The 19,443-nt window shown below is 37.6% G+C and overlaps 3 protein-coding genes across 3 annotated transcripts in view; all 3 read left to right on the top strand.

Annotated features, from left to right (window-relative positions):
* Positions 1–3,661, top strand: part of LOC311287291 (verrucotoxin subunit beta-like) — a 35,455-nt gene extending 31,794 nt beyond the window's left edge. Inside the window, exons 6-7 of the mRNA XM_084404014.1 lie at positions 1,821–1,918; positions 2,032–3,661. Of these exons, the coding sequence (XP_084260140.1) occupies positions 1,821–1,918; positions 2,032–2,385 (452 nt within the window). The 3' untranslated portion in view covers positions 2,386–3,661. The remainder of the gene's footprint in view (positions 1–1,820; positions 1,919–2,031) is intronic.
* Positions 1–19,443, top strand: part of LOC311287301 (GTPase IMAP family member 8-like) — a 446,844-nt gene that overhangs the window by 342,980 nt on the left and 84,421 nt on the right. The window lies entirely within an intron of this gene.
* LOC311287405 (cephalotoxin-like protein) lies at positions 10,947–19,208 on the top strand. The gene is made up of 2 exons (XM_084404244.1): positions 10,947–11,079; positions 16,799–19,208. The coding sequence occupies exon 2, from the start codon at positions 16,801–16,803 to the stop codon at positions 18,469–18,471; it is 1,671 nt and encodes a 556-aa protein (XP_084260370.1). The 5' UTR covers positions 10,947–11,079; positions 16,799–16,800; the 3' UTR covers positions 18,472–19,208.

Here is a 19,443-nt window from a genome sequence, read left to right as displayed (position 1 = left end):
CTCTGAGTCCGAATCCGGCTGAAGTTCTATGTCTTCTACATCTGAGTCACAAGGGTTTACTTCACTCAGGATCATTTCCAAGGCCTGCCGAGTGGTGAGTCTTGTCTGCATTTTCTTTTCTTGGAGAGGAGGTTCGTACACCACAGAATTCTTGAGGGCACTGAAGTAGTAGGCTATGTGCAGTGAGATTGTATCCACCTCAGCACAAAAGGAATTACCTCTCATTTGAGAGCAAGCTGCATGCAATTAGATGTGCTAATTCATACCTGTTTACACCTGGGCAAGACCCTACGTGCCAATGTGAGACATGGTCAATCAAGTTCTCTGCTTTTAGCAGCCCTCCCTCCCCCACACATACAAACAAGCCACCAGCAACCATTCACACACACACCCCCAACCCCCCTGCTGATTGCTCAGGTAATGACCACATTTACACATGAATTGATGCTAATGATAGCCAAAAGACTAACCAGTTAGCATCCACTTGGCTAAAGGAGGGTTACAAATCTCTGGGACTTCTAGTGTTAAATACTGTTGCTAATACTGTGGTAATGCATCAAACTAAAGCTCTTTTTGGATGTTACTGTGCTTGACATTTCATGGAATTTGGCACACATAACAGAGTTGTTGACTGGTAGACACATGGAAGTTCAAGTTCAACAATGGCACTGTGGATTGTTTTCCTAGAGCTCCAGGTTAGCAGTAGTGTTTATATTTACATTTATTCATTCTGAAGAGCTTTTATCCTAAGCGACTTAAAAATGAGGAAAATAGCAAGCAATTTGTCGTAAAGAGGTGAAGATAAGAAAGAAAACACACACACACACACACACACACACACACACACACACACACACACACACACACACACACACACACACAGAGGAAGTGCTCATTATACAATGTTTCAGACCTTGTTTAGAGGAGCATAAGCAGGGGGATGGATTGATGTATAGTGTCAAGCATATGTAAAGCATAGGAATTTATTTATTTATTTATTATAGATGAGGTTAAGTGATAATGGAAGAGATGAGTATTCAGGTAGCCAGTGCAGAGAGATGGGGAAACCCAGTGCAAACCCTCTTGGGCTCGTTGAAGACAAGACAAGTTGCAACATTCTGAATGAGGTTTAGTTGCACATGATGGAAGTCCAGCCAGAAGAGCACTGCAGTAATCAAGCCTAGATATGACCAGGGCCTCCCACTAAGCAACATTATGTCCAAAATACGTCTTTTTCAACGTCTTTCTCTCAAAAACGTACGTTGAAAAGACGTCCACTGAGGTGCCAGAATAACATTTTTTATGACGTATTTTTTTTACCTGTTCTGCATGTCTGATGTTGTCATTGTGGACATATTTTAAACATCATTTATAGTCTCATTTAGACAATGTATACTGTTTCTGGACCAAATAAACACTCTCAGTATGCAGACATAAACAGCCATTTTGATCTATTTTATCAATTCAGAAATGTTCTCCATAAACACCTGCAATTGCTGATAAAACACTTAAGGAAAGTCAAGGGTCAAGAGACCAACTAAAGCAAACACCAGTCACCATAATGGTGACCCCAAACAATACATTTTCAACTAAACATCATCTAAACCTCTGTTAATTCTCAATAAGAACTTCTGTAGATGTGACAGGAATAAAGTCAGTCTGGTTAGTAATAAGTGAAGCTGGTAATGCTGTTTGTGAAGGGGCAGGGGCTTGAAATATATATATATATATATATATATATATATATATATATATATAGGACTGAAAACTTCTGCTGTTGTGTAAATGTAACTTTTTTTCCATCTTAATTCTTTTCACAGCAGAACCTGTGATTGTGGGTGGGAATGGTGGTGATGAGTTCACATTTAAGTCCGCTTTCTACAACAACTTGTATAAGATCACCATTACTTACAATGAGGTGAGGGTGGTTGAAGATTGTTTTCATTCTATTTTATCATCTTTTATTCCTATATTTAATCAAATTACTATCTTTTAGTTATTTTATTCACATGAAATAAATTTGTGCCACAGGAGTTTTACCTATTCCAAGGAACCTACGTGATATCACTGAACACAATCCAAGTGATTTTCCAGGATTATCAGATGATTCAAGTTGGAAGTGTAGCAGGAGAAGAAAAAGCAGTATTTAACTTTGAGAACACTGATAAAATTGTCGCTGCAACACTGTGGCCAAATAAGAATCATGACAGATTTGGGGGTCTGGAAATTGTGGTTGAAAAAATGAACGGTAAAAAAGAAACAAAGTCTATAAAATCTGATGAGCTGGGTGAGCCTGTGATTGTTAATGTTGGATCAGGAAGGTGTTATGGCATTAAAGGGAGAAGTGGAGATGAAATTGATGCTCTGGGTTTCTACTTCATTTAGCCTCCAGCTTTATAAGTCTTTATTTGTAATTATAATCCAAATAACATCTGAATGTGTTAAATCTGAACAGCAATCCTAAACTCTAAGTAGGGTGATTTGGCAAAGGCTGCATTTATTTTATGCTCAGCTTGTCAGTGCAGAACGGCTGATCGATGATACATGGTACTCCATCTGAACACCAGATGGCGTCTCACACACACACACCACGTATTCCTCTGAATGCCAGATGGCGTCTCATGCAGACACACCAAATATAACCCACTGCAGAAGTACAATGATGCGCATCATTCCAGTGACTATTTAAATTTGAATTAACTGACCAAGTATGTGTAACAGAGAACAAATAAATGAATTATGAATTGTGCCAAAATGCCTGTTTTAGTTTTAAAGTAATTTCATTATGTTTATTGTTAATTTGTACTAAATGCATCTAAATGGAGGGGATTTGGGACACCTGCAGGCGATGAGAGTAAGATGTGAATGACGTCAGCCATTTTCTCATCTGTTCCAGCCAAACTGTCAAGGTGAATGGCACTTTTGTGACTGAATGAGCAACAATTCATGTCTGTTTGGTGTTTTCTCATGTATCTCCAGCCTCTCCAGTAAACACGATACATGAATGAGCTCAGCAAACTGCCTGTGTGTGGTCTTTTTCGGGAGAACTGAACACTAGAACCGGAATTGGTTACATATGCAAAATTTACAAAGACTTTGTCACCAGTATGAGGTGTCCCACACATATATATGCAATGCATTATAATAGTTGCAGATACATTGCTTAGCAGACAATGACACAACAAAAATGAAAATTACTAAACATAATAATTGTGCACTTAATTAAAAAAAATTCACAAGAGAGAGAAATGGTCACGTTGTATAAAAATCTGAAATCGTGACAGCCATAATGACATCAAACAACAATCTCATGTTTACCAGGCATTACTGGACCTTTCATTTGGACTGGGTTTGATGGTCAGATGAGACCAAAATAAAGCTTTACACCCGGTGAATAAACCCTTTAAGTTTACTTCAAAAGCTCCCTTAATTTATTATTTGGACTCCCCTCTGACAGAGTTTGTTTTGTTGTTAATATTCAGCTAATTTTCTGCTTATCATTAAACTTGTTATCAGTGTCAATATGCAGGGCTGCATTTCCCAAAAGTATCGTGAGCCCAGGTTGATCGGGAAGTCTATTGACACCAATGCTTACAGTGCTTTTGGGAAACGCCATGGCATGAGACCAAACCAAGAGAAAGGGCACGAGATCACTGTGATTTGATCAAAAGAAAAAGAAAAAATATATATAAATTCGATTCAATTCAAATGTATTTGTATAGCTCTTTTCACAATACATTGTTTCAAAGCAGCATCTACATTACAATTTAGAGTGATCTGTTATCAGATGTGACTGTGTTATGTGCTTAAGTTATCAAGAGTATAAGTAAAGGTATTCTGCTGAAAAATCCTCCTTGCATTTATTAAAAAGCATGCTGGTAGAAAAGAGAGGAAGAAACTTGTATTAGAAAGAGCTTTGCTGGAAAAAGAAGAAAAATGCAAGCATTACCGTCGGCTGTGTTGCGGACGAGGTGCAGGAGGCAGCATAGAAGAAAAGTCTGACGAGGCCAAAGGCTTTACATAGACAGGTCCGAAAGAAATTCCCAGAACTCATGACACCTCAAGACTTCAGATTGGATAAGTTGTCTGTAAGAGACTGATAAATAATGAGGGGAATTTTTAGTACTGATGACCTTAAGGATTAGGAAATGTTTGATTGTCTGTAAAAGACTAGTGAATTATGAGGGGATTTCCAAAGATGACGACCTCAAGAATTCAGATGGTCTATAAAAGGCTGAAAGGAGTTTGATGAAGGAGACGCTGATTCGTAGGAACGGCCTCTCCGGTGTTTGATGCCATTGAAGCCTCTGACAGACAACGCTTGTGAACAATTAACTTCTGATTTTGATTTGTCTTGTTTTTTTTAAATATATATTAGTACTTTATATGTAAACTAATTAACCTTTAAATAATAAAACTATATTTAATTGAAACTAAGAAGTGTGCCTGCCAAAAGTCTTTGATTTCTAGCCGAACAGACCACAGAGAAGTCTTCTGACCTATGGATCGTGAGTATGAAAATTCAGATTTGACTTTACCTAACCTGATAATAATCAAAATAGGGTTAAAGGTGTCTAGAAATACGCACCATAAAACAGATGGTTTTGCATTTATATTACTGCTGCACTACTGTTTATGTTGCATTTTAGTCAAGTCAAGTCAATTCACCTTTATTTATATAGCGCTTTTTACAATACAGATTGTATCAAAGCAGCTTCACATTAATAACATGAAAATAATACAACAAAGTTTGTTTCTAGAAGAAAATTGCATCATCGTCCACCCATAATAAGGCAGATCAATAATATTGTTGAATATTAAATGTCCCCAACTAAACAAGCCAAAAGCCAAGGCAACAGTGGCAAGGAACCAAAACTCCATCAGGTGACAGAATGGAGGAAAAAAACCTTGTGAGAACCCAGGCTCTGTCGGGGGCCAGTTCTCCTCTGGCCAATGAGCGAACAGTGTATGATTATGATCCAGGCAGCATTACGGGTCAGAAGTCAGATTGGACGTGTCGATGAGGCCTTCACAGGGCTGATGAGGCTGGCACTTCAGGATGCGTCATGGTTGGGTCCAGGTGCAGGTCCACCATCTGATCTGGATCTGTATACGGCCTGGATCCGGCGGACTGCGGTAAACCTCGGTATAAACAGAGAGACTAATATTAACATAGACGCCATTCTTCTTATGATGTAACGATTACATCAGGATTCATGGGAAGTGTTCCCGGTCCCGGATGACCTAATCTGTGCAACCTAACATTAAATTATAGAAGTCTATAATGTGTTATGTGAATGCTAGATCAAAGAGATGTGTTTTAATTCTAGATTTGAACTGACAGAGTGTGTCTGCTTCCCGGACAATGTTAGGAAGACTGTTCCAGAGTTTTGGTGCTTAATAGGAGAAGGATCTACCGCCAGCAGTCGATTTTGATATTCTGGTTTATGCCCAAAATGCTATAATATTCAAAGTATTTGACTGTCCCAAAGTACTTTATATACTGTTGGTAGTTTAATGTACACAATGTAAACAATATGCTGCTAAATAGCACTAAAAGTGGTCCATTGGCTTGTAATCATAGGGGAACCACTTCAAGTGCTGTATAGCATCTATCTTTAAAGCTGATATACAGGACATTATAATACATTACATTAACAAATGTTAAACATTGAAAAAAATAAAGAGAAATTTTGGCTGTTCAAGATCAATAAAATGTTGTGCTAAATCAGAACATGCTTCTTTTTTGCTTATGTCCACAAATAATGTGTTCTTGTTTGAGATGTACACGTGATTAAAACGTTTTATTGGCGTTCAGGTCTGACTGGACCAATTTTGGACCTTTTTAGAACCTTTGTCAAGATGTGTAAACCTCAAGACTTGATTGCCTTTCACGATGTTACACAATAGGTGTGTGAATATTTTATATGCAGGCTTATATATACACTTAAATTATGCAGCAACACATTTAAACACACAGATGATGACACATTTAGTTCAGAAAATGCATGTGCAACTGTCCAAGAAAGTGTGCCTATTTCAGTTCTTAAGGTGATGCAACACCGTAATAGTGCAGAGTAATGTACCAGAACGCATGGCGTACAAGCATTAGAGAGACGCGGAAACCCTCAAACTCCAGGAGAACGTGGCAAACATCCCTATGGTAAAGAAAGCAGGTTTTGCAGTTCCTGTCAGAATATAGGCCATGCAGAGGAAAAATGCTGGTCACTGGGAAGGGGCTCCACCATATTCAGAAAAATACAAAACCACTTTCTAAGGGCAAAAATCAGCAATCTGCACGTACAGGTAAAACTCTAAGTGAGTTAACTGCTTTGTTCATGCAAGGCCTTCAACTATTAACTTGCTAGTGGGTTAGTAGCATCAAGTTTAAAGGGGTCATATAATGGTACGCACTTTACAAGTTGATTGTACTGAAATGTTTTTTGGCAGTGCCTGTGCACAACCATCATAAAATGATAAAAAAATCCATCCAGTGTTTTTTTTTTTTTTTATCTTCTAATATGTTTTCCCCCATCTCAAATCAAGTCGTTCGATTTTGTGACGTCACAAAATCGACGCCCATCCCACATACGCTGGAGCACTGTCTATGAGCAGAATGGCGTCTAAGAGATTGTGGTGTTCTGTTCTTGGGTGCTATAAGGAACACAGCAGTCATTTTGATGTTCCTAAATCTGAACCGCTGAAGACGCAGTGGCTGAGTTTGTTTTCGAAGGGAATATTCCCCACGATCAACGTCAATGCTTTCATGTTTGCGTGAATCATTTCACACACCAGACTGCTTTACAAACGAGGGTCAGTAAAGCTGGTTTTGCTAAGAAGCTGCTCCTGAAAAAGGATCGGTACCAACTATTTGTGTTCCTGCTGCACCTCCAGAAGAAGAAGTGAGTGTTACGTTTTATTAACCTTTATATTAATCTTTATATTAATCTTTGCAAATCGCCAGCACGCTTCATGATGAATGCGTCTAAGGTTTACACTCAGGGTACATTACGGCATGTTTTCTATGTACGACGTTCTCAATATAATTCATAATCCCACGTTTATAATGAACAACGCGTTATGGTTATTGTGTCTGAAACGGTGTATGCACAGAACAGAGGGGCGGGGTGAGCAAAGCTCATTATCATTTAAAGACACATGCACTGAAACGGCGTGCTGAAAACAGCTGTTTTTGACCAGGTAAAATGAGTGTTTTCTTACAATACTAATGAGAATTTTTAATTAAAGTATATTACAAACTTTTAATTTAGACCCTAAAGAATCATATTGGCTTGTACAAAAATGGCATTATATGACCCCTTTAATATCCAAATTGCAATGATCCTGATTGTATTTTCAAATTTGTAATTGTGCATAACACATAGTGCTCATAGAACACACTTTATAGTTGTTTGTGCTACTACAATGTGCACATTGGCTAATTAAGTTTATTGTTTAAGACACATGATTGCTTCACTGTAAGTGTTGTATGAAACACATAGGTTAAAAGGTTTTCTAGGCCAGGTATCTTGTCTTAACTAGAATAACTGTTTTACTGGAATTGCATAGCAATTTCAAGTTGCATGTGTCACTGTGTTGAATTTGTTTGTCTCCTTAGTGGAAAACTCTAGCTGCAGTAAAACCACGTAAAGGAGCATAGAATTGCCATGTGGCCATAATGTTAATCACAATTTGCATTAACCATGAAAATGCTTTCTTCACAACAGGATTCAGTAAGTCTGTAATTTGCACTTTATCATGCTCCTTAACTGAAACATTGGTGTGGGAAGATTTTGAGCCAAATCACACCTCATACTGACATTCTCATGCTGGCTCCCTGTTACAACAACAGGACCAAATTTGCATCACAATTGTGAAACCTCCTCACCTTTGTTTTGGGGCATGATGAATTTACACATAGCCACAGCTAAATGCAGCCACATCATTTGATCTTCACACACAAAGTAAAATCTGCATCTATCTGATTCTGCCTCACAAAATTAATGCATTATTTAAGTCTTCACATCTAGACTGAATTATAACTGTGAATTGAATCCAGTAATTGTTTGTTTCGTTTTTTACTTTATCACTTAAGTAATCATTTGTCTCACCAAGTTAAATTTTAAAATGTATGTCAGTATTTCTTATTTTTACCCAAGTACAAATATTTGTATTCTCATTAATGCTTTTGAAACATTTCTGAAACTGATTTGATTTCTGCTTATTTGTATTTTGTCCATTTTACTTGCAACAATGTTTTTGGACATTAATTCAATTGAATCTCTGTGTTTGGTTACACTAAATATTTTGCTGATACTCTTCATGAAATGGGGTTTTAAACCAGCATTTGTTGTTTTGATATAATGCAATTTATGTAAATGTTTCCAGAAACAAGAGCTTGTAAGATCTTCTTTTATTCTCCCTTTACCATATTTTTAAGTACATCAATTTAAGGTCTTTTTGCCAAAGACTAGTTTTAATCTAACCACATCAAACCTCTGACCAATGACAAATGCCATGTGTCTGCTTTTGCTGTGCTATATGCTCTTTTAAGATCACAGGATCCCTGCTACCCAAGTTTATACAGTATCCTGTGTCCTGCCTCAGAAAGAGGAACCAGCGTTTGCTCCCAGATTCAGTGCCTGTTCTTATGGAGGTGTGCAGTATTCGATGGATGATTTGCATATCTATGAACGGTGCAACACCAGTTGATAGAGCCTCCTCATGCAGGGCTGAAAGGAGAACAAGACTGAACACTGACCAAAGTATGTGAGCGGTGCGGAGTGGGAGCGGAGCGAGGAGCGGAGTTGCGTGATTTTGACAGGAGCGAGGAGCGGATTTTTTTAATGACGGAGCGTTGTGATTTTCTCTCGCTCCAAAAACGCTCCACTATCGCTCAGGACCAAACCACTGTGAGGCAACGGAGGGGGACTCAAAATGTTTCTAATCATATTTTGCATGTGTTTGCATTTGTATTGTTTTACTAGTACTTTCACAAACATTTATATAAAGTATATATCATGTAATTAAGTTTACACATGCTTTTAATGATATTTTTACCGACCCCCTCGCGATTTCTACCTGTGCAGCTCCATTATATGATGGACGATTTTATAGGCCCTGCCTGTTTACACGAGAACGCTCGCCAGTGAAAACGTACAAATATTTGATCAAATGTGGCTTTCGTTTAGACGGCAAAGGCGTTTTTGGGGCTTAAAAACGCAAAAAAAGTGAAACCACCCTCCAGAGTGGACGCTCCACCGTCGTGTTTCCGTCTAAACGGTAAAAGCAAAAGACTGCTAGACAGTGAAGGCACCGATCAGTGCTTCACATTGCCACTAAATGTGCATACTACATTGAATTTCACACACTTTTGCGTCATCATATGCACGCAGATTTCCCTCCCATAACGGTCGTCTAAACGCAGAATAAAAGTTATTACTTTTGCGTTTTCTCTTCAGATCGTTTCCGAAATATTACCGTGAAGAAGGGGAAAAAATATGTATTGTAAAAGGTATGACAAAGGAGAACGCGAGTGCGGGGAGGTGATTACAACGTCAAAAGATTTCTTGTGATTCCTATTTTGCTTTGTTTTAAAGTGAGCTAAAGGATAGCCTAATTTATTGGTTTGGGGCTGTTCAAAATTCCAATAAAGTATGTGGATGTTCTTCTCTTAGTACTCCGTGTTCGTTTTACAGTACATGCATCTTCTGATCAGAGGTTGGTGTTATTTAAAAAAAAAAAAAAAAGAATAAAAATCGTGGAGCGAAAACGGAGCGAGACGTATTAAGGGCGGAGTGGAGAGCGAGCGAGGAGCGGGAAATTGTACACCCAGAGCGGAGCTTGAGCGGAGTAATTACGAAATGCTTTGAGCGTGGAGCGCAAATTCTCTCCGCTCCGCTCCGCTCACATACTCTGACACTGACCAACTGCTATTGCAACAAGCCTGGATGAAAAGTTTGAAGATACAACTAACGCAACAGAAAGCATGTCTTTATGTGAATGATGAAAAAGATATTTGCTTTACTGTTTCCACCCCCTCTTTCCACGACAAGGACCGTTTGTAGTTCCAAAAGGCACAGAGATTTCTGATAGTGATCTAGGCCTGTAGGCCAACATGTTTGTACTTCAGGGGTCGATGAATTGTCACACCTTTAGTACAGTGGGGGAAGTGTAATTATCTGATTGGTCAGTTTGAATGTCTCACATCTGGGTTTTAGTCACATGGTCAGGAAAGGATAAAAGATTGAAACTGTTGCTCGCTCTCTCTCTCTCTCTCTCTCTCTCTCTCTCTCTCTCTCTCTCTCTCATGCTGGGTACAATTAATAATATAAGTTATGGCCTGCATTAAAAAGCAGGGTTTAGTGATTATATGGCTTAGATTAAGCCAACATTGGATATTCTATTCTATAAAGTTATTCATAATCTTAGGCAAACCCCCAAACTTGCTCAAGGGAAGATTATGTTCTGGATGTTGTATAGAGATATTGAACGAATCAGCCGTAAGTAATGTGACATAATCAAATTAAACTTTTCTCGTGTCTCTGGTAGCTTCAAACTATAAGAGTAGCACTTCACAGTCAAAACAGTTTTAGAGATAGTCAAAAAAACCTGGAGGTCACTGATGTTTATATACACGAGAGTCAAAGAATATTATAGACATATAGTTTTAATTAATCCATTTTGTTCTCTTTTACCCTTGTTATGGACTAATATTAATACACTTTAGTAATGACACATTTTGTTGTTTTTCTCTGAATCTTTCACTACAACATTAGTGTTGCCTGTTCCCAATAAAGTGTGTTTAAATTATTTCTACCGTTTGGTTATTATCTCTTAATCTTCATCAGAAAAGTATATCACTATGAAACTCTTCACGTGTCACACGATTGGTTGCTCACTGAAAACGGCACATGTAGATTTGCAAGTGCTCAACAAAAAAGCCAAAGCCTTTTGAGCGGGACATAAAGCCAGTGTCGTGATACCAAGATCAAGCCTCTCTGCATTCGCTTGGACTTTGTGAAGGTGCATCGTAATACAGGCCAGAGGTTTACTATCCCAGACTATAGACTGCAACCTGTGAGTATCAATTCAAATAAGCTTTTTTAATATTTGTGTAAAATGTACATTGCTGGGTGGAAAAAAAAATTGTAAAAGGGGTTCAAACAGTAATCCCCTTGTGAAAAAGAAGTGTGCTTAATTGTATTGAAAGAGCACTTTTTGTGTGCTTAAAATAAAAAAAAGGTATACTTTTTGAAAAGTGCACCTGCAGATAATATAATACAATTAAAATTAAAGACCACTTAAGTGTACTTAAAGGGAATACACTTTAATGACAATATTTATTAACACACTTAAGTGCACTTTTTACAAATGCACTTTGTAATAATATCTAATTAAGTTTAACTTAAAGTAAGTACACTTTCAACAATATTTATAAACACACTTAAGTGCATTTTTAAAAATGCACTTTGTAATAATGTCTAATTAAGCTTAACTTAAAGAAAGTACACTTTCATCACAATATTTATAAACACACTTAAGTGAACTTTTTTACAAATGCACTTTGTAATAATATCTAATTAAGGTTAATTTCAAGTAAGTACACTTTCATCACAATATTTCTTAACACACTTAAGTACACTTTTAAAAAATGCACTGTAATAATGTCTATTAAAGTTTTACTTAAACATACATTTTAAATAATTATGATTTTATAGTGTTTTAAAGTTATTAAAGTTAAAGTTATAAGTTATTAAAGGACATTTATTTTGATGTATTGACTAATATATACTAAATAAAATAAAAATTTTAATGGAAAACATGGAAAATAATTTATTTTAATTTCAACTCCAAAATTGTTGTCCAAAATCAATTTGTTAATGTATTTTAAATGTGTTTTGTCTATAATATATACTGTGTGCATTATGCAGTTGAAATGTATTTTTTCCAATAGGCTACATCTGCTTATACAGTATAATCCAGTACAACTTATTGTTGACATTTTTATCACCAGCCCCTGCTCTATGAATTCAACTACAAGTGTCAGGTTTCTACATAATATTTGAAAATAAAATGTAATATAGCCTATGAGAGGAGCCTAATAGTAATGTGTTGTACTTTACATCTGTGAACAGAATACATTCAACATTAGTTGTAACTTGAAAGCTATTCAAATTATATTTATTTACCAAACAATTCTTAACATTGACAGAGTATTAACTATCTATCTACATTTATAAACGGTTCTGGTCTCTCCTTAGTCGGACACCTCGGAGGGCATTAACCCGCTTATACCATGGTCACTTGCCAGATTAAATTTTTTAAGACCATTCATTTATATTTCAATGCGTTTTACAATTGAAATCTAAATTTGTTTCTAAATTCAAGGATTTGTTTCCTTTACGGGAAATCCTTTCCTTTACAGAACAATCATTCCCATCTCAAAAGGTTCTTATGCAACGCAAATAAACAATTGCACCACTGACCAGAAAAAAACTAGTCTAAAGTCAGTGGCACGTTGTACGTACATTCAGATGCTATTTTAAGCGCGCATGCTTGGCCATAATACAGAGTGTGAACAACGCGCATACACTGTAGATGATTCTCTCATCTACACAGATGCATTTTCCTTTTTGCAAATGATACATTATTATAAGGAAAAATATTAAAACACGAGGGAAATCATTGTTGTGTCCATGACGATGGGCAAAATAGGCATAAAGTTTACACATTTACCCAAATTATTATATGCATGTTTAACCGAAGCTAATTTGGTTGGGTTTGTCCCATCCCCAATGTCACTTCTCTTTCTTTTACGGCCCTGACGAGAACATCGATCTCCTCGGCTGTGAACCGATTCTGAAGCGCGCCTGGTAAATGTGGCATTATAATAGTATTGCGCCATGGAACAAGCGCACCTCGTTCATCATGCTCTTAAAGGGAATGTGATATGACGCTCTTATTGGTTTGTTTCCCGTTACGCCCAAACTACACCTATGAATAATGAAGCTACTTCAGACCAATCCCTTTTGGATTTGCGGAGCGCAAGAGTCATTTATCCCGCCGGTTAACCCTCTGAGGTCGACAAACGCGCCCCCGCGTTTTGCTGGATTTTTTTCAGTTCAGTTCAAAAGAAATTAATTTTGCTCTGTTGACTTTGATAATACAAGCAAGTTTCATACATCAATCGATTCTGTTAAATGTGTATTATTTTTGTGTATACTCACAATAAAAACAAACTGTTGTGCTTTTTGCCAAATAAAGAAAAATAAACGTGATGCGAGTTCTGCCTTCTCTCTGTCAGTGAAGACCATTCTGAAACGCGTCCGAAAATGAACAATAACTCAGCGAATACTGAGTCAAACAGGCATACAGACACACAGGCATGAAGCTTGAATTCTCTTCTTTTAAAATTAGGTAATTTATATAAAAAACAAATATTCTCATCTTGTGAAATCTGTATTAAAAGAGAGCGATTCCAGTCGAGCTAATTAGAGCTCATTCAAATGTAATGTGAACCCGCCCACGGAGAGCGCGTGCTATTCAAACGCAAATTACTGAGGCAATCCACGCAAACCTGTGAACGCCCCCATATCAGCTCGAGAAAACACAAGTTTAATCATATCATTGTAGCCTACGTGTTTACACCATCTGGCAGCGCTGTGAGGAATAATAATAACGGAAAATCTACCTCAGAGTGCGGGTATTGCGAGGAGAGAGGATCCGAATACTGTAGTAAGTTTTTTTTCCTTCTCAAGTTAATCGCGTTTCTGTGAATGAATGAACGGCAGCCGCAGAGATGCGCGCTGTTTACCACAGCTCGCAAAAAGACAGTTTAAATTTAAATTGCGTCTCTGTGTGAATGAATGATGATGTTTTAGCAAACTGTATTGCTATACTGAGTTGAGTAAAAATCGACAGAAATATGTTGAAATAAAATGTAGGCTATTTGTATAAGCAACGTATTAAACTGAAAATGAACATTTATATGCCCTAATATTTCATAAAAACAACGTTACAGTCAGTCGTTTCTGTTTGTGAATGAATGTTTCGGTTTTAGCAAACTGTATTGCTATACTGAGTAAAAATCGACTGAAATATGTTGAAATAAAATGTATTTGTATAAGCAACGTATTAAACTGCAAATTAACATTTATATTTCTTATAATAAAAATGAAAGACCTATGTTACAGACATATGAAAGACAACATTTCGTTGATTAGTTTTGGATAGATTATACATTTTTACTGTAAAATATCTACCACCTCAAATAAGCTTTTGTTTGCCAATATTTGCTCATGTTAAATATAGTATGTTTTGTCAAAAATAAAGTAATCAAATAATCAATCAAATCCTTAACTTTGAAATATGTATGATAAAATGTATACTTTAGTTTTTACAAAGAAAGATTACACTTGAATTGTTGTTGTAATTGTAACCTTTTTAATAAAAAAATATATTTACAAGGTAGATGTAAACAAACTATTAAAAGGTAAATATAAGCCTTTTCTTTAAATAATTTTTATTGTGTTTTATTAGTGACAAATTTGGGGAGAGGATAAATATTCCAAAACTGAAAATACAGTATGAGAATTAACTGCACAATTACTAGACATGTTTTCCTTGGATATTATAGGCCAAATTGCAAGCACAATATGTGGAAAAATAAAAAAGAATTGAGATGCTTCCAACTGTTGCTCTTGCATTCTTGTGGCTCAGTGACTCACCTGAATGAATGGCTAATTAAGTATGCAGGCCCCATTGTCTCCTCAGGTGTGAACCACTAAATATGCATGATCGTTGACGCCCACTCCGCATATTGCCTTTCCAAACAGAAAGTGCTTTGCAAAATTCAAATCAATGTATTGTGTTATGTGAATGATTAGGCAGGGTGATTTTCACATCATTTTGAAGAAAAAACACTAGGCGATGACATCTATTAGACAAAAGTCTTATTGGCACATATTTAGTATGTGTTTTGTGGTCTTATTTCAGAAACTTTAGTTTTTAGTTTTTTCAATAACCACGCATAAACATTATTCTCTCAAAAATGCAGACATGTACATTCTTGTTGCTCACATATTATGGTAGCCCTGTTTGTGCTAAATAGTGTGTAATTTTTTTTTGCCATTAATATGTTTATAAGCAACTGAAAAAAGCACAAATGTCAGGGCATGTCAGAACATCTCAAGGACCCCAAAAACACCTTACACCCCAGAGGGTTAAATAGCAACAGCGCCGAGATCCGCCCAAAAAGTTACTTGCGCTTTGTGCTTGACACTTGTGTTTCAGATCGTTAAAATAGGGCCCTGTGTTCCAGAAGTTCATGGGCTTGTCCAGGTGCTGTTTAGCATATTGTATTGCGCAGTAATGACTTTTTTTGGCAACCCGACCTATTTTTGTTTAGGTGCCTCCTTATTGTGAATCTTGAATCATTCACACCACTTTCTTGCAGTGAATCCTGTATTTCCCCTGAAGTAGCTTGAGGGTTTTGTTCTTTGCATCCTGACCAATTTTTGTGGTAGTTCAGGCTGAAATCGCCAGAGCCAGAAAGCTAACGCTATGCTAGCAAGATTGAGAGGTAATAACATTGTGTACAGTTGGAAAACAGTAAATATAAGTTGACAGTATGTTTAACAACAAGACAAGCTAGCTATCCAGCCATGTCATTGTTCCCAAATTAATATGAAGATTTTCACGAAGAAATGATCCGCCTTGTGTGCCGTTACTGTCGGCCTGAAGTAGCGACCTGAACAATGAAGTAGATGTGTGATAACGTTAATCGCTGTGAAACAAAGTCAGTTCAAAGTGTATCCAGAGAAGGTTTAGAGCCTAGTATCGAGGCTCTTTGGTGTAACTTACTTCCTGCAGCTTGTGTGTTAGCGCCATCCAGTGGTGTTCAGAGGGCACTGAAGGACTACACTCAGTGTTGGAAATAACAGATTCACATTCATATCTAGAACAGTAAGCCATCAGTTTAACCAGAACTCTTTTAGTAGGTGTCCTTTATCACTTACATGTATTTACGGACACCCTGCAGCCAGTCAGAATTGAGTATTCACCCAGACCACGGTGAAAACAGGGTGAAGACCTGAACACAAGCTGTATTCACAAAGTCTCCTCCTGCATTATGAATTTCAAAGCTAAAAGAACAATGGCCAAGCATCAGGGAGAGTGAATCCTTTAACAAAGAAACCTATTAAAGCAACATAACGCTAATCTTTGGTATTTTTTGTGAATTGGCGCCCCGTATAGTTTCAGAGTGTTATTGACTTCTACACGCTGTCATAAATATGGACAGCTGTACACATGCATTTGTTATGATTACATAACTTACAAACAAATGCTAGCGAGTCGACAACTAACAGCCATAAATGGGATGGTTGCGTTGTGAGTCTTGAACGTGCAGCGTTTAGAACATGAGTCCTCATCACGGTAACACTGTGCAATTTCTTTACTATGCGCAATTTATGTTATAGTAGGGTAAGTGCAATACGTACATTACCTACAATACGTACGATATATAAGGGCATGTGCAATATCCCCTCAAATATTGGATGGTCTCTTGTATTATTATTTTTTTTGTCTATTGTATTTTTATGTCCTTAAGTACATTGTTGTCTTGTTATATACTGTCATCAATTGTACTGTCACTTGTACAAACTGAATGAAATGATAAGTTATGAATGGGTTTGTATGTACCTGTTGCCAGCAATTTTGCCTAAGACAAATTTCCTTCAGACACGATAAAGTTTATCTTATCTTATGATTCCATGTTGTATTGTCTGCGTTGCAGTCATGGCGTTCCCTCGGCTGTCTGCCTCCATGCTGTTGGCTTCATTGATCCTTCTTCTCTACTGGACGACATCCTCAGCTCGGTCACATGACCCCCCATCCTCTGTCGTCTCACCACCCTACAGGGTGAAGAGAGACCAGCCTTTTGAAACCAGAGAGAAAGTAGATAGATCGTTGGCAGTGGCAAACAGCTTCCTCACTGTCGTCAAAGACAGTTTTGAAGTGATTGGAAAGAGTGATACCAAAAAGTTGACAGATGTCATGAAGAATCTCGCTAACGTCGCCAGCTTGGCGCCTGGCGTCGGAGTTCTGGTTGCCTCTGTTGTCAACATGGTCTTGATCTTCATCCCTCAGGATGACCCGGTGCTGAACGCGGTGCAGAAAGGGTTTGAAGAAGTGAACAGGAAGTTGGACTCTATCTCCATCCAGATCTCCAACCTGGCAACAGACGTAGAATGGTTTAACTACGCCAGCGTCTACTCTCAAGACGAGCTCCGCATCCTCAACGCCTGGAAGAAGTTAAATGACCTTCGTCAGAACAGTCAGTTGGTACAAAATAAAGAGCAGAAACTCCGACTGGCAGAGATATTCGTCAACTACTACGAGAACACGGGAACTGAAGCAAGTGTGGCCAACCTCTACCATTACCTGACGGTCAAAGACACGTCTCTCAGTGGAAACCTCAACGAACTGCTGAGGAAGAAGTTTAAATGTGACTTTCAAGATATTGGTAAATATAACGTCTATTTCAGCAGTTTGCTGTGGAAGGGGATGGTGCTGAACCAGTTCTACTGGAAATTGGTCGGGTTGGATTCATCACGTATGGAAGCCAAACACACCCAGATGTTCAAGAACGTCTATGAGGCTCAGAAATCAGCACTGGAATACTGCCTGACCAACCACATGCAGTATGTGAAGGAAGACGTGGTGGAGATCAGGAAAGGACTCAGTACTGACAACAAAAAAGCCATCGCTGATAAGGTAAAAGAGTTTCTGGATAAGAAGTACACCTGGTACAATTGGGTGGTGCTGGTGTACAACACAAACCAGGCTGATAATTACATACTATATGATCTGACTAAGATTAGAGAGGATATAGAGGACACGATCACCGTCGCTGTGGGATACACTCTGAATCTATCAAAAGAAATAGATGAAACACCAGTTAGAGAAGCAGCCAATGATTGCTTTAAAGACAAACAGTGTGAAATTAAGGACAAAGTACGTAACTGTAGGTTTACTTGGTCTCATCCATATGATACTTCTGGTAGACAGTTTTATTACACCTTCACTGAATATGCTAAAGCGACACATGCTGCCTATGGGGAAGAGTTTGCTGTGGCTCCAGCACCCTTTCACCAAAATGACTGTTGGTGGGGTCAAAGTACAAGAAAGATTTCCATCTATTACTCCCAGAGGTTGCCTGTCTGCCAAAGTGAAATATGCCGCAACAATGGAAGGTGCAATCGGCTGCTGGACTCCAATGAATGGATGTGTGAGTGTCCAGATGGTTACTATGGTGAGAGATGTGAAAAGAGAACTCCCATTGGCACCGCTATAGTGGTCGATATACCAGTTGTACCTGATATCAGCATCATTGACACCAAAATGAAAATGATGGAGGTCCAACTCAAGGAGATTCTCAACATCCTCAACCACAAATGTCGTGGCTAGTAGGAGATATCTGCAGACCGCTGACGGACAACAGGAACGATGACTTACTGCCAACGGACAAACTGAACACACATCAACTGACTGAGCATCTGAGAATGGCACCATGAAGGAAGAACAAGTAAACAATGCTCATTAAAGACTCAATTATGTTTAGGCAACAAATCTAGTCTGTAAAACCTCCTCCCAAGTCCCAACGATGAAGCATGTCAGTGTCAGAGATGAGTTGTTTCTTTAGAAAGCTGGAGGATGATGTGTTGATCTGTTGTTCTGTCCTCATTTCCCTGAATGTCTCCAGCTGGTCTGCACGACCCAAACAGTCACTATACTATACTATATACTATGTACTATATACTATATACTATACATTTCACTATACAGGAAATACACCATTATTAAACATAATCTGATTATTAAAGCCATATTTTAATCCGACTACAAAGTTTATTTCAGTTTTAAACCATCAACTAAGTTGTTTATTTTGATTCATTAAAAGCTTGAAGGTCCTGAAAATAATTAAATATGAATAATGAAAGTTATTAAAGTAACATTATAACAGTTAAGTTGCTGCAGTCTGTTTCAGCTCAGTGTAACTCTGTTGTTCTTGTTCTGACCACCAGATGGAGATAATGTGACAAGAAACAAATAAAAGATGTACTGCATTTCATTGTCTTTGTACTTGTACTCTGCACAATGACAATAAAGTTTAATCTAATCTAATAAAATAATTACTAACTAAAGACTCGCTCCTTGTTTTTTGTAACTAAACGTGTGATTTGTTTGAATACAATGCACAAACTACAGTGAGAATTGATGACCACCTTCCATACTTTAAATGAATGTTTGGTCTTTTTTCCTTTGTTGTTTTAGACTTTAGACTGGTTTATCTTCAACCTGGACTCTATGCCTCCATGTTTCTGTGTCTGAGTGTCTGATGTGAACAACTATCTGTGAAACTGGTCCAGTATTAAACAA

Source organism: Rutilus rutilus (genome assembly GCF_951802725.1).
Source record: "Rutilus rutilus genome assembly, chromosome: 1".
In the NCBI taxonomy this organism is placed as follows: domain Eukaryota; kingdom Metazoa; phylum Chordata; class Actinopteri; order Cypriniformes; family Leuciscidae; genus Rutilus; species Rutilus rutilus.
This window is presented reverse-complemented; position numbering and strand designations above follow the sequence as displayed.